General features: G+C 26.5%; 2 protein-coding genes across 2 annotated transcripts in view; one reads left to right on the top strand and one right to left on the bottom strand.

Annotated features, from left to right (window-relative positions):
* Window positions 1-13,515, bottom strand: part of LOC113383313 (dual specificity protein kinase CLK2-like) — a 66,857-nt gene that overhangs the window by 46,021 nt on the left and 7,321 nt on the right. The window contains exon 2 of the mRNA XM_026621578.1: window positions 8,187-8,398. The gene's annotated coding sequence lies outside the window, so the exon portion shown is untranslated. The remainder of the gene's footprint in view (window positions 1-8,186; window positions 8,399-13,515) is intronic.
* Window positions 1-13,515, top strand: part of LOC113383387 (A disintegrin and metalloproteinase with thrombospondin motifs 4) — a 48,929-nt gene that overhangs the window by 32,022 nt on the left and 3,392 nt on the right. Inside the window, exons 4-9 of the mRNA XM_026621659.1 lie at window positions 670-793; window positions 3,894-4,036; window positions 4,287-4,391; window positions 8,803-8,945; window positions 10,457-10,512; window positions 12,661-12,787. Coding sequence (XP_026477444.1) covers window positions 670-793; window positions 3,894-4,036; window positions 4,287-4,391; window positions 8,803-8,945; window positions 10,457-10,512; window positions 12,661-12,787 — 698 coding nt within the window. The remainder of the gene's footprint in view (window positions 1-669; window positions 794-3,893; window positions 4,037-4,286; window positions 4,392-8,802; window positions 8,946-10,456; window positions 10,513-12,660; window positions 12,788-13,515) is intronic.

Raw genomic sequence — 13,515 nt, 5'->3', positions numbered from 1 at the left:
TGGCTAAAGGTTACACTTCTGCATTTAAGTTTTCATGACTGCTTTCTATTTACCAACAATTTATAAAAGATAATAAATTTTATTGCACCTGATTTAATATATGACTAAAATGGATTATGCAGAATTAATTATCATATTTATAAATAATTACATTCTTCAAATAAACATTTTTTATTGCCCCAAGAAAAATTTCACATGGTGCAATTATGAATCCCAATTACTTAGAATATAGTAATTTATTGAAAATACAAATCCAAAGATTTCAAGTAAATTTTATTAAAAGAATGTGTCTTTTACTCTCAGAGAATACGTGCTCGACCAGAAGAAGTGCAATGTCAAGCCATCAATAGCGTTTTTTGTACTTAAATTATTCTGGACACAAAGTTAACATTGAAATACTTTGGACGAATTTTAACATGCAAACTTTTCATTTCACGTCACTGATTGTAAGTTTAGTAAACGAAACAAATACAGAATTGTCCCACTTTCGCTCTTCTCTGTTTTGTAATTATGCATTCTAAGGCTATCTCTTGGTGATGATTAAATTACAAAAAAAAATAATCAAAGTCAAATAGACATTAGAATAAAAAAAATTAAAAATATTGTTATGAACTAGATATTTTATTAATGAATTTCAAGATAATAATATGTTTTTTCTTTAATTTTCAGGAGGGCAGTGTTGGCGAAGATTTGATAATAAGACCTCTACCACCAGCTTACAGAAATTCCTCATTGGATCAACACGTGGTCATCAAAAGAGATGCTAATGAAAGGATAGCAGCTGGAGATTATGGTAAAAATTTAAAATAGTCAGCAAATATATAAATAACAAGGAAATAATTGAAATTACTGTGAAATCTTGATTTTTAATTACTGATGACTTATTAACCAGAAGAATTTTTTAATTAGGACGCGTATTATTTTAAGAAACGTGACATAATAAGAATATAATCGACGATGCTAATGTACATATTAAAATTCCTATCATATTACTTGAATTAAATTAATTTCAATGAAAAACCACTTGCTAATGACTACACTTTATAAATAACAACCTTTGGCTTCAAATATCGATTTTAATATCATGTAAAAAAGTTGGTTTGAATAGTAGAAATGTTATTATTAATTTTTTTATAAACTATATAGTTATTAAGAGGCACAACTAGTGTAACCGCCTAAAAAAGGGTGATTTTTGGGAATTTAAATTAAAAAAAATACTTCATCAATCATTTCAAAATTTTAAAAATATATTTACACATGTTTTAAGAATAGTAAATAAATAGTAAAATTTTTGAAGAAAAAAATAAAATATTTTTTAAGTTATCGTCGATCTCCAACGGCGCGAAAAAAAAGGCCCTTCACTGCTGCAGTGATTCCGGCCTTCTACGTGGATGAAATTTAAAAAAAAATCTCATTAAACTAAATAATATTGTATGTACAATAAAAAAACCTACAATAAAAAAAATAATCAAAAATTGACAAAAATGTCAAATTTTACCCAACATTTTGGTCGTTTTTGGACTGCCAAAATTCGATTTTTGGTCCGATCAAAAAATCGTTAGGTTATTTTACGGAGAACTATATATAGAATATGTAAAAAAAATTGATAGTGGTCGAATCATTTGTTTTTGAGTAATCGCTGTAGCAAATTCGGAAAATGCTGTTTCGAGAAAAACGCGTTTAAAGATAAAATGATCGTTATACTATATACTATATATACTATTTAAAACATCGATTTAAAATTTTGGTATGTTATTTTTAAAGGTATAACCTATCGAAATATGGAGAAATTGAAAATTCGATGTTTTGAAAATTTCACACTAGTTGTGCCCCTTAAGAGTATCATTGAAACATAGTAACTCAAATTAAATAAACGCACAAAAGCAACATTTTTAAAAAAGCCACAAGAAGTATCTCTTAGCAGCAGCTCTTAGGACTACTCTAGAAAAACGCCATCCCATTTATAACTGGTCACGTCAATTACAAAACCAAAAAACTATCAATTACCATAAAAAACTGAAATATATTTTTAAATACTTTTCTGTCACATTAAATAAACGTCTCTTGTCTCTTGATGTACAATAATTTGCTACTAAATCATATTTCTTTTACCCGTTACTAGACAGATATCGATATTTGATCTCTTCTGGCTTGTCAAACTCCATGAGATCTCGTGTCTTTTAAATGTTAATTTTATTGCGCCGGTACTGAGATTCATTATTTCGGTTTTTTACAGATGTCTTTGTTCAGATGTAGAATACGTGTTTAAAAATAAGATATTTATGACAAGTAGTTTTGTTTATGACATTATTCAGTACATTGCACTCTTTCAGGTTGAGAGGAAAAGACAATGTCGTAGCTTTGTATTTGGTAAAGATAGACAGTATACCTTTGAATTGAGGAGGAGAATTTAAAGTGTTTGAATTATTATGTAATATGTACTGACATGTCTATAACTTTTGTACAAGAGGTGTATTTTGGAGTTAGCAAAAACTAAACGCAAAAACCAACAGTCTAGTTACTTTGAATTTATGGAGAAAAAAAAATTCCTCAAGTCCAAAAAATAGTCGTTAAAAATGTTGAGAATTAAGCCAAAATTTGACCTTTCATCGGTTCTCCAAAAAAAAATTTGAAAATCTAAAAGCCATTTGAAAAAATTCGATAAGAAGCCACGTTTTGACCAAAAACCTTTGAATGGTTTTGGTCAATTTTTTTATTTTGAAAATTCGATACAAATCTCAATACTTATTGATTATGTTGATTTATTGCATATATCGAGAAATTCATAAAAATAAAACACCAATTGATAATACAATTCATCATAGTAAACTACTGCAAAATTGGATAACATAAAAAATATATGAAAAGTTGAATAGAAATTGAACGGTTAATTTGAAATTGCTTAGAAATAAAAGTAAAATTAATTTGAAATGAAATAGAAGTAGAGTTGTTGATAAGATTAGAATTGAAGAAGATTAGAATTAAGTTTAATAGAATTTGAACAAAAAATTAGAAGTAAGAAGTAAAAAGTAATATTAGAATTCGAGACAAATTTAGAAGAAAAAAAGATTTCTTACTCTTCAGTAGTGAAGAGCCTAGAAATTAGAATAAGGTATAAATAAGTAACAGATAGTATGAAATGTATTTGCAAGATAATGTAGAATATAGAAAGATAGTATAAAATATAAAAAATGAAATAAAGGTGGCTAAATGCTCGAAGTAATCGAGGCCAATAAGTTAAAAAAAGCTCCAAAATTCTAACTCTATTTCGCTGATTAAAAAACTAAATTACACAATCCATATTTGTTTTACCGAATAATTCATTTTCATTACATAATCCATAAAACTTGACAAAACTCGAGTAAAAAATGTATGTAAAAAACGAGTTAAACACATCTTCTGTTCAGAACCGTTATCCAAACAACTTCCAACGACCGGCTTGAACACCGAATGACAGATTTTTTTTCATAAAATTAATTTCCAAGATTGAAAAGTAAAGATTAATTGGTAAAGAGTCAATAGTTAAAAGTCGTTTTAACGGTTTTCATTAATAAAGCGTTAATTGAAACATTTAGGCAACTTTATCTGTTAGAAAAGGTGCACGAGAATGTAGTAAAAGTACAATCATAGGTTTTACGGAATTACTTTCGATTTTGTTAATGAAATAAAAATAATAAGTAATGATTGACTACATCAATTAAAGAAATTATAGCAAAGATATAAATGAAAATATGTACAACAATTCATTATATCAGAATCCTCACTCAGAATCAGAAGCAAACCGTTCTTTAGTTGGCATCAAAACTCCGGTGTAAAATACATTTATCAATGCTTTCTAATTAGATAAATCAGCGTATTATTTTTTATTAATTTAATTTTTATTTTCATTTCAGAATACATGGAGCCAGACCGATTGCACAAACGATATACAAGAGCAATAAAAACTAAAAGATCAGCACCATATATTATATATCCAGAAATTTTGGTTATAGTCGACTATGATGGATATAGATTACATGGAGGTGACAATCTACAGGTGAAAATTTGTAATCATTTATATTACAAAATTGGCGAATGTGATTTTTAACCAATTAGTTGTTGCATTTTGGAATATCCAAGCGAAAGTTGGTACAAATTACCAATAATCTCAATTACTTAATAACATTATCGCGTTTTGTTTTTAGTTTTGTAATAATCACTAATTTACATAACGAACTTTCCATAACCAATATATAATTTGCCAATATTATTTTTAATTGATCATTATTTTGGGTTCTTATTTTTAGGTGAAAAGGTACTTCGTATCATTTTGGAATGGAGTTGATTTGAGGTACAGATTATTGAAAGGACCACGTGTACGAATAAGCATTGCTGGAATTATTATATCAAGAGTAAGTAAATTCTTTAAATAATTCAGTCTATACTATAACAATTTATAAATGCATACTATTTTTATTTACATACATCTGAGGTATCTGAATATTTCAAATTTCATTATATGATGATTACAATGAAATTTTATACTTGATGAGACACTATCAAGGAATTGAAGAAATTTGAAAACAATATTTGATTTATATTTAAATATTATAATGTGATGAGCCAATATTATCTGCAGAATTTATTAAACAAAATGAGTCAATATTATCGGCAGAATTTACTAAACAACAAACCTAACGACCAAGATGTTATAAATATATAACAAGACCCCCAAAAATCAATTTTCAGAAAAATTATATTAAAATTTGATATAACTTAATGCTAAAAATACGGTTGTAATGCAAGCCTTCAGCAAAAAAAAAATAAGTACTTTATATAAAAAATATTTCGTAACAAACGGAAGATTAAACAATTATATAGCTACTCACAAAGGTGCAAAAAATATATAAAGGAAAAATGATAGAGTCAAAATTACATGATAATAAAAAAAACAGAAGAACGAATTAAAGTAACATAATTTTCCGGAGGGATTGTGCAAAAATTGACCCAAGTATATGAATTTTTCATTACCATAAAATGAATGCAACCTAAAAAAGTAGGTTGATTTTCAATTAAAACACGCACTATATACACAATTTCCATATAATCACAGCGATCCATAAGTTATAATAACAAAATCATCAAAATCGATCCCCATGGTCAATTAATTACCTGAATTTTATCTTCTATTTTTCCTCAAAGTTTTAATTTAAATCAACAATTAACGACCACATAAAATAAATATTTTTACAGGCAAGTTTTTAGATTGACACTTGAAATAAATCACAAAATTTCTAGTTTAGCAAACGACTACTTCTATCGATATATCAACACGACACGTGTTTATTCTAACAGTACTTTTTTATTACAGACGATAATAAACTTTTATATATAAATATTTTCATTTCAATTTGCGTAGGCGATGGAGCTGATTCACATATCGGTATTGTTTAATAAAATAAAATGAAAGTAAATTCGAAGATTCATAATATTATTACCACTTGAGAAAAATTGAACTATCAGAAAGTATGATCAACATACAGATTTTCTATTGATAATTCAAAACAAAGGCAATTTTCTTTTATGGAATTTATTATAAATATATAAATGTATTTTGACTTCAAAATAATACAATATCAATATTACAACCTCTATAAAAACTCATATTGAATTTTTTAATAAATAACCCTATTGTAACTATGTAAATAAAGTTCCAAAATTTTCTGCAAGTACCCTTAAAAAATTAATATCTTCTTTCAAAAACTAGAGATGTATTCTGGAAACATCAGTATGAAATTTGATGAATTTTTTGATAAATTTTAATGAAAACTTGTTTGTATAAGACTATCCATAAAAAATATAATCTGCTTTTAAAGGCTAGTGATGTGTTCTGAAAACATCAGTGCGAAATTTGATGTTTTTTTTGTAAATTTTAATGAAAACTTGTATGTATAATACTATCCGTAAAAAAATATCTTCTTCCAATGACTAGTGATGTGTTCTGCAAATATTTGTGTAAAATTTGATGAAAAATCCTTGTAAATTCAATGTAAAAATGTATGTATAATATGAGAATGTTCGTTAAATTCTAGTGAGCATTTTGAGGCATTCGTCCTATTTTCCTAATTTTTGCAGATAAAGTTATTTTATTTAGCGCTCAATTTAAATCCAACGCTTTCGTCAGTCTCTATTCCAATTTCCTCATAAAGTTTTTTTCGACTATGAGGATAACTTTCAAGAATTGCATCCAAAATATCGGTGCACATACGTTTTCTCTTCCTATATAAAGAAACAGCAGCTTCATGATCTTTCATTGTACTCTCTCGCATACCATCAGGAATCTAGAAATTATAGATTCTCATTATATAATAATTAACAAGAATATTATTTTAATTACTTGAACAGTATTTTCTTCGAGGTTTTGTAATTTCGTTCTTAAATTAATGACTGTAGTCTTGAGTCTTTCTAATTCTTCAGTAGCTTGTTCGTCTGTTAAAGAATTTTGCAAAGATTTGACCTCAGATTCGATAGCTTTTATTTGCTCTTGGCGTTCTGTAATTGACTGAGTGAGTTCTGCACAACGTTGGTCCAGAATTTGAAGTTCAGTCTCAAGCTAAAAAGTTGGTCAATTAGGATATTTTTCAAAGTACTGCATGATGATGAAGCAAAACACATATTACACCCACTATATATTTGATAAAACAAGGAACAATTTAAATAATGTAAAAAAAAATTGAATAATTAGAAGTATCTACTTGGTGTTTTTTATTCTGAAATTGATAAGAAAGTGAGGGAGATTTATGGAACCACAAAATAAGGATTCCTAATTTTTACGAATTTAATCCAAAAATAATTTAATAAATAATTATAAATTGGTAACAAATTCTTGATAAGTGAATAAGTAAATATTTTCTTCCCAGTACCTGCTCCTGAACTTGGTCATCTTCTTGTAATGCACAATAAACCTTTTGCTTCCCATAAACTTTTTCCTTAATTTTTTCTTTGGAAACCAATGCATCCAATGCTCGCAAAATTTCTGTTTTTCCAAATTTTTTATGAAGATTTTGGGTAATATCATTGGCAGAATAAGGTCTATTTGTATCAACGAGATACTTGAGAACGGCTTCAGCTGCCATCTTTGGATATATGAAGATCATGAACTTTTTTGAAATATAACTTTAAAAATCATATTTATTGTTACTTAATTAATATGCTTACCTTTACAGCATATTAAAATTTTAAACATTATATGTATCACATAAACTCCATAAAATAACTTTCTTTAAATTTTTTTAGGTTTAGAAAAAATGTTTTAATGTTAATGTTTCAGCATAGTTGTAAGAATATTCATAATGAACTGTTCGCCTTTCGATTACTCAAAACCACGAAATTAAATAATCTTTTTTATAACACATGAATATTAATGATTTCTAAGAAACTAAAACCTAGTCTGTCACAAATGCGCAATTAAAATGTTCGATTTTATATTCCGTAATATAAAATCTTATGAATTTGCACATGTATACACATATGCTAATTGCTTTATGTTGAATATTTAAAAATAGAGACTTGGATAAAGTTAAAAAAATGCTTTGGGTAAAATTTAAAAATATCATCTAAGTAAAATTCAATGTAGAAATAATTTTCATGGCAATTTGGAAATTACTTCAGAATTATTCTCATTTTCTTGCATCAACAAAAACTTTTCCAAAATATGCCATAAAATTCACGAAATGATCTAAATAAGATTTAAAAATATATAATAGCTTCGTAATATATTATACATTACTCGTTTTACAGTGAAAGGCTATAAGATTCGCTTTTATAAAATAACCTATGTACCTATTCATCAAAAAATTTACATAAATAAGTAAATAAATTATTGCAATAAAAAATTGTACAACCTTTTTCGTTCACAGAATATATTTTTGAATCCATTACCGATTTTTATATTCATATTAATATTTAAAAAAAAATTGGAATTCGTGCTTAATTTAGATCCATTTCGAAAGATTGCTCATAATTTCTATTTAATTTAATTAAAAATGGTAAGTGCTAATGAATTTAACTTATAAAAGTCACATTGAATACGCAAAATAAAATATTGTTTAGTAAGCAATAATGAATATTAGCAATGAGTTTTATCAACGCATATTATACAAAATAATTCTCATGACATGAAAATGAAAATGAAAAATGCCACCTACCTTGAAATTTATCTTCGTTCACAAGTCTTGAACTGGTAGCAGAAAAAAAACAGGACCAGAAGTGCAGGAATCTCGAACCTCCAAATTGACTTCTCGTACCCCAAAATTGTATGTACGACTGTGAAAATGAGTTAGGTCAGAAATATCCCTACACGATTACACCAGTCTCCTCTAGGCACACAATGAATCTCAAAACTTGGTGTCCTGTTTATCTGCAATTTTAAACTTATTGTAGGTATACCATTGCCCCTTTTTTGAAATGATTCCCAATTTAGGAAAAGGAATATAAAAATGATAATAAATGAATGATAAGACGCAATATATAGAAAAAAATCCATAAAAACAAATGATAAAACATAAGAGTATAGGATAGATATAAATGATATATAACTTGTATCTAAAAGCAAACGTAATCAAATTTCATTCATTCATTTTCCACCATTAAACAAAAATATGGTAAAAAATTAAAAAGTGTGACAAATTAGATTTTGAATCAAAAATGGAAGTTTTAATGTGCGATGCAATTTGCAGTCACAATACATGTCGCTATAAATAAATAATTGTCTGAAAATTTATTTATCTATAAAGATAACCAACTAAATTTCTTTTTCCCCAGGGTCGAGATGCAACCCCATATTTGGAAAGAAACCGGGTTGGACGCGATGCGATAGATTCGGCGGCCGCGCTTACTGATATGGGTAAATATTTATTCAGAGAAAGAAGACTGCCAGTGTATGATATTGCTGTAGCAATCACAAAGTAAGTTAAATTCAGAATAAATTCAAAATTATTTATTAATCTATAAAATACAGGAAAATCCACTTCATTTATTGATAGGATGCCGAGACATTGTAAGTGAAAATCAATCGTAATTAAGTAATTATTACACAAAAAAGAGATACCAATGATAAACTGTATTTTGGTCTTAACATTACATATTGTCATTCATAATTACTAGATTTTTTATATTTTAAAAACAGATAATAATTGCATCTTGAAAAATCAAAAAAAAAATAATAATAAGCATTTAAGTTTTTTCAAGAACAGATTTGAGCTTTATTGTTATGCAAGTTTTGTTGTGAAAATGAAATATCAAGTTTACCCAAAATCAATACATTGTGTATGTTCAAGAGCAATTATTTGATTTTTTTGCTAATTAAAAATATTATATTTAAATTTCACTGTTAAAAATACTATTATTGGTGACCCCAATATTATTACATGCCCCAATGAAATTATTATTATATTACAGGTGACCCCAATAAGATTATTATACACGTGTATAATGTATAAACAAATTTTTAGATTTACTCTTCATGTTCTATTATGTTTTACTTTATCGCTCTTTTTGAGAAGAAATTGTCAAAATTTTATAATAATTTTGAAATAATATTTTCATTGATTTAATTTACTTTAAAAAAGTCAAATTGATAAATGGTCAAAATATCATAACACAATTAAAAAAAAATCAATTGAAAATTGAATATTAAATTTTTATTGAATGTCTTATTACCATCGAAACTTTTTTACTCAAGACATTGAATTTTCATTATGATTGTTAAAAAAAAACTATTTTATATTTCTGATTTCCTTAACTTTTCCGAATTACAGGAATTAATATGAGCTTTTTCTAGGTACGACATGTGTAGGAGACGAAAAGGAGGCAGATGCACCAAAGGCACAGCCGGTAAACATTACTCCGTGCTGATTATTTAATACCCATAATTTTTATCAAATATCAAATTCAAAAAAATACACATTGATATTTATATACTGATAATGTTTTGAAATACTATATACGGTTTGCTATTTTATATTTTGACTTGATCGATGTGTATTATTTGAATTTGATACATGTAAGATGCTTTATGTACATAAACAGCAAATGAAAAACAGGAGTATTAACCAGGATTTGAGACACAAAAGATTTTGCATATAAAATAAAATTGTTAATAAAATTATTTTATATGCAATGCAAAATGTGCAAACAAGCTTTGACAAATTATGTTAAAATAATATCCCGGTTTTTGGTTTAACATACCACTAAGATATTTTTAATTATAGGACATGGCAGGTCAGAGGACTGGGTCACCACATTTTAACCGCCACAAATTTATGACACAAACCCACAAAATGACAAACATTACAGAAATCTGTATATGAACCGCGCACAAAAGACTTACTCACTCTAGCCCTATTTTCCAAAAAATATTTCCCAAAACCTACCGACTAAATTATTTTTAAAAAATTGCTAAAACATGTAATTCCAGGCTCGATATGTGCAGACGACAATACGCAAATGATGCTTGCAATAGAGGCACCGCAGGTAAAATGTCCAAAAAAATTTTGGAAAATTTAAGAAAAAAACTTTAAACACTATCGCACTTGCAATTGGCACTTTTGTTTTGGTTGTTCCATGTTTTCACACTCTCCCGGCAGTATGGATTCTGAGCACTTCAAAATTCAAATTTGAATCTATTTTTCACACTAAATTTCACTTGGGCAACACATTTATTTTTTAACACACACCTTTAATGTTTTTTTCTTCAAAAATTTTTAACACATAAATTATGTAAATTACCAGAAAACACAATGTTCAGTGTACAACCATTTGTTAAATGTTGAAATCTTTGATTATTTATTGTTAACCTTATATATATACATATAAAAGTCAGTAATAAATATTCAATTCAAACTAATCCAAAACCGTATTTAACAATAAAGTTAATTTTATCTTGTGCTCACATGAACAAATAAAATTCTTAATTTCTTTTCTATGTATGTAAAATTAACTAATGTGTATAATTTTGTGTTATAAAATATTCAAATTAGATTATATAATAATCATTTAGTGATCGTATTAAAGCTCGTTTGAGGAAAAAAACAGAATGCGTAAAATTGTGGATCATTTCAGGTAATAAAATGCAAATTATATTAATAAATACTAAATGCGTGCGTAAAAAGTTATAAAAAAAACAATCGTAATAAAAAATATTTTGAATACTCGCGCAGTGTTGCCCGAATTTATGTATTTTCAATCATTTTCTGTAGTTTCATATATACTTCAATTTTAGAAACTTCGACTGTCTAAAACTGCTTCTATAAAAATGATAAATGAGACCTAACTTTTGATAATATACTCAGAAGATCTTCAAAGTAAGATTTCAACATTTTTGCTAACTAGAATTAACTAAGAAAATTTTCATTTGTAGAAACTGAAACCAAAGTATAGTATTTATTAAGTATCAAAATTGTTTATAAGTTGAGAAATGATGTTAAGCTATCATAAAATGTTTAGTCTCATTTTATCAATCAAAATTAAATAATTTTCAAAATCTACCTATACCTATTATTCGAAACCTTCTTCGCTAAAATAATTACAAAAATTATTGTAATACTTTTTAATACTCTTTTAATTTCCCATTATTTCTTCTCTACATTTTACACTTCAAAAATCAGATCACTTTCTGTATTCTACACAAAATCACACTCTTCAGACTATACAAATTAAATCAACTAATATAATAACAAATGTCAACTTGGGAAATTTTTTTGGATATTTTAAATAAATACATTAACTAAAAAAATTATTAAGGTATGTAAAAAAATTAGTTTTTGAAATAATTTGAAAATAATAGTTTTTTGTATTTATTTTTGGTTCTCAGACAGTTGACTTTTGTTATAAACTGATTAATAAAACATTTCCAGCTTGAATAAATTTAATTTTATAGAATAACTTTACTTACTTAATTTTATAAAATAAAGTTATTTGATCCCGTATAATTCTCGTCCGACTTAAAAATAATCTTCAAAGGTGATGGTAATAAATAATCAATTATTATTATTAAAGCATGAATATTTGGTAATAATTGGCTATGTTTTAGTTATATTGAATCTATATGGGATTAATGGTGAGTAGTTTAATTTATTAATTGAATCTTGTGCTAAAACTTTAATCATTAATCAAAAAATTCTAGAAAAATTATATAATTTATATATTAGACTTCTATCTAAAAATATATTCTCAGCAAAAGTTGCATTAGTAATATAATTAAGATAGTTATATATTTTCTTGCTAAGATAATTTCTTAGAGTATTATTCTATATATAATAGCCCTGAATTTTCAGTAATTCTGTTCTTTCAAAAATTTTATCGTTATTAATACTCAAAAATATTTATGCTAAAATACTGCATTTTCTTCAATGAGCATTCTCTATTCAAAATCCTGCATTCTCTATTTTCTTACAGAGTTATTTATTATAACATTATTTATTTATCAAAACAGGTTTCTGCTAACAACATTTAGAATTTACAACGTTTATGCTAACAAAACTGTTAATGCTAACATGATTTATAGGTGGTTGATGGTGTATTATGGTGCTGGTTACCAGATAATTTTTTCAAAAATATAATTACTGGCCAATATAAATAAAAAGCATTATGATAATTAATCTTATCACAACTTTCTCTCAGGATTTGCGTACGTGGGCGGAGCATGTGTGGTCAATAAGAGACTCGAAAAGGTCAATTCTGTCGCCATCATCGAAGACACTGGCGGTTTCAGTGGAATTATTGTCGCCGCTCATGAAGTTGGACATTTGTAAGAAATAGAATTAAATTTATAAAACGAAATGCTATTTTGTAGAAAAAATATTATATTGTTCATCCATGCAGGACCATACTAGACAATTTTTTAATAAATTTCGTTCTTATGGGATTTCAAATAAGTCGGTCCAATCGATTATCTCTATTGGAAAATTATTTCTTTTTATTCATTTCTCCAAATTTAAAAATATTAACAAAAATATATCTTATGAAATCTACCAAAATGATTAAAAGAAAAGGTAAAAAAAATAAATGATAAAAAAATCCCACAAAATGTGTCAGAATTACAAAATAAGAAGCCTAACATCATGTAGATGTAATTAAATTTACATAATTAAGAGGGTATCCTAGTGTAGAAATTAAAAAAATCGATTTTTTTTTATTTCATATTTTCAAAGTTTAACTATCTAAGAATATGGGTACGAGAAGGTTTTTAAAATTTGAGTTATTTTCGGAGATATAGACATTTTACTGACTCGGTCTCCATACTGGTTTAGCTTCACGCAAAACTTTAAATGCGTTTTTCTCAGAAGACTTTTTCAGTACTGTTGACATGATTTTTCGAGTTTTAATCGACCGATTCATTTTAAATGTTCAGAGAGTCTTGTTTATAGACCTATCTATAGCCCGAATTAGGATTATCCCCAAATTCCAATTTTTGCTATTTTTAAAAAGTTCGAGAAACTCAAAAAAACAGTAAAAAAACAGTTTTTTTTTCAAACA

Source organism: Ctenocephalides felis, unplaced genomic scaffold (assembly GCF_003426905.1).
Source record: "Ctenocephalides felis isolate EL2017-DRISC unplaced genomic scaffold, ASM342690v1 CF-g0.4_SCAFFOLD_03570, whole genome shotgun sequence".
In the NCBI taxonomy this organism is placed as follows: Eukaryota; Metazoa; Arthropoda; class Insecta; order Siphonaptera; family Pulicidae; genus Ctenocephalides; species Ctenocephalides felis.
Note: the sequence above shows the minus strand (reverse complement) of the source record. Positions and strands in the feature narration are given on the sequence as shown.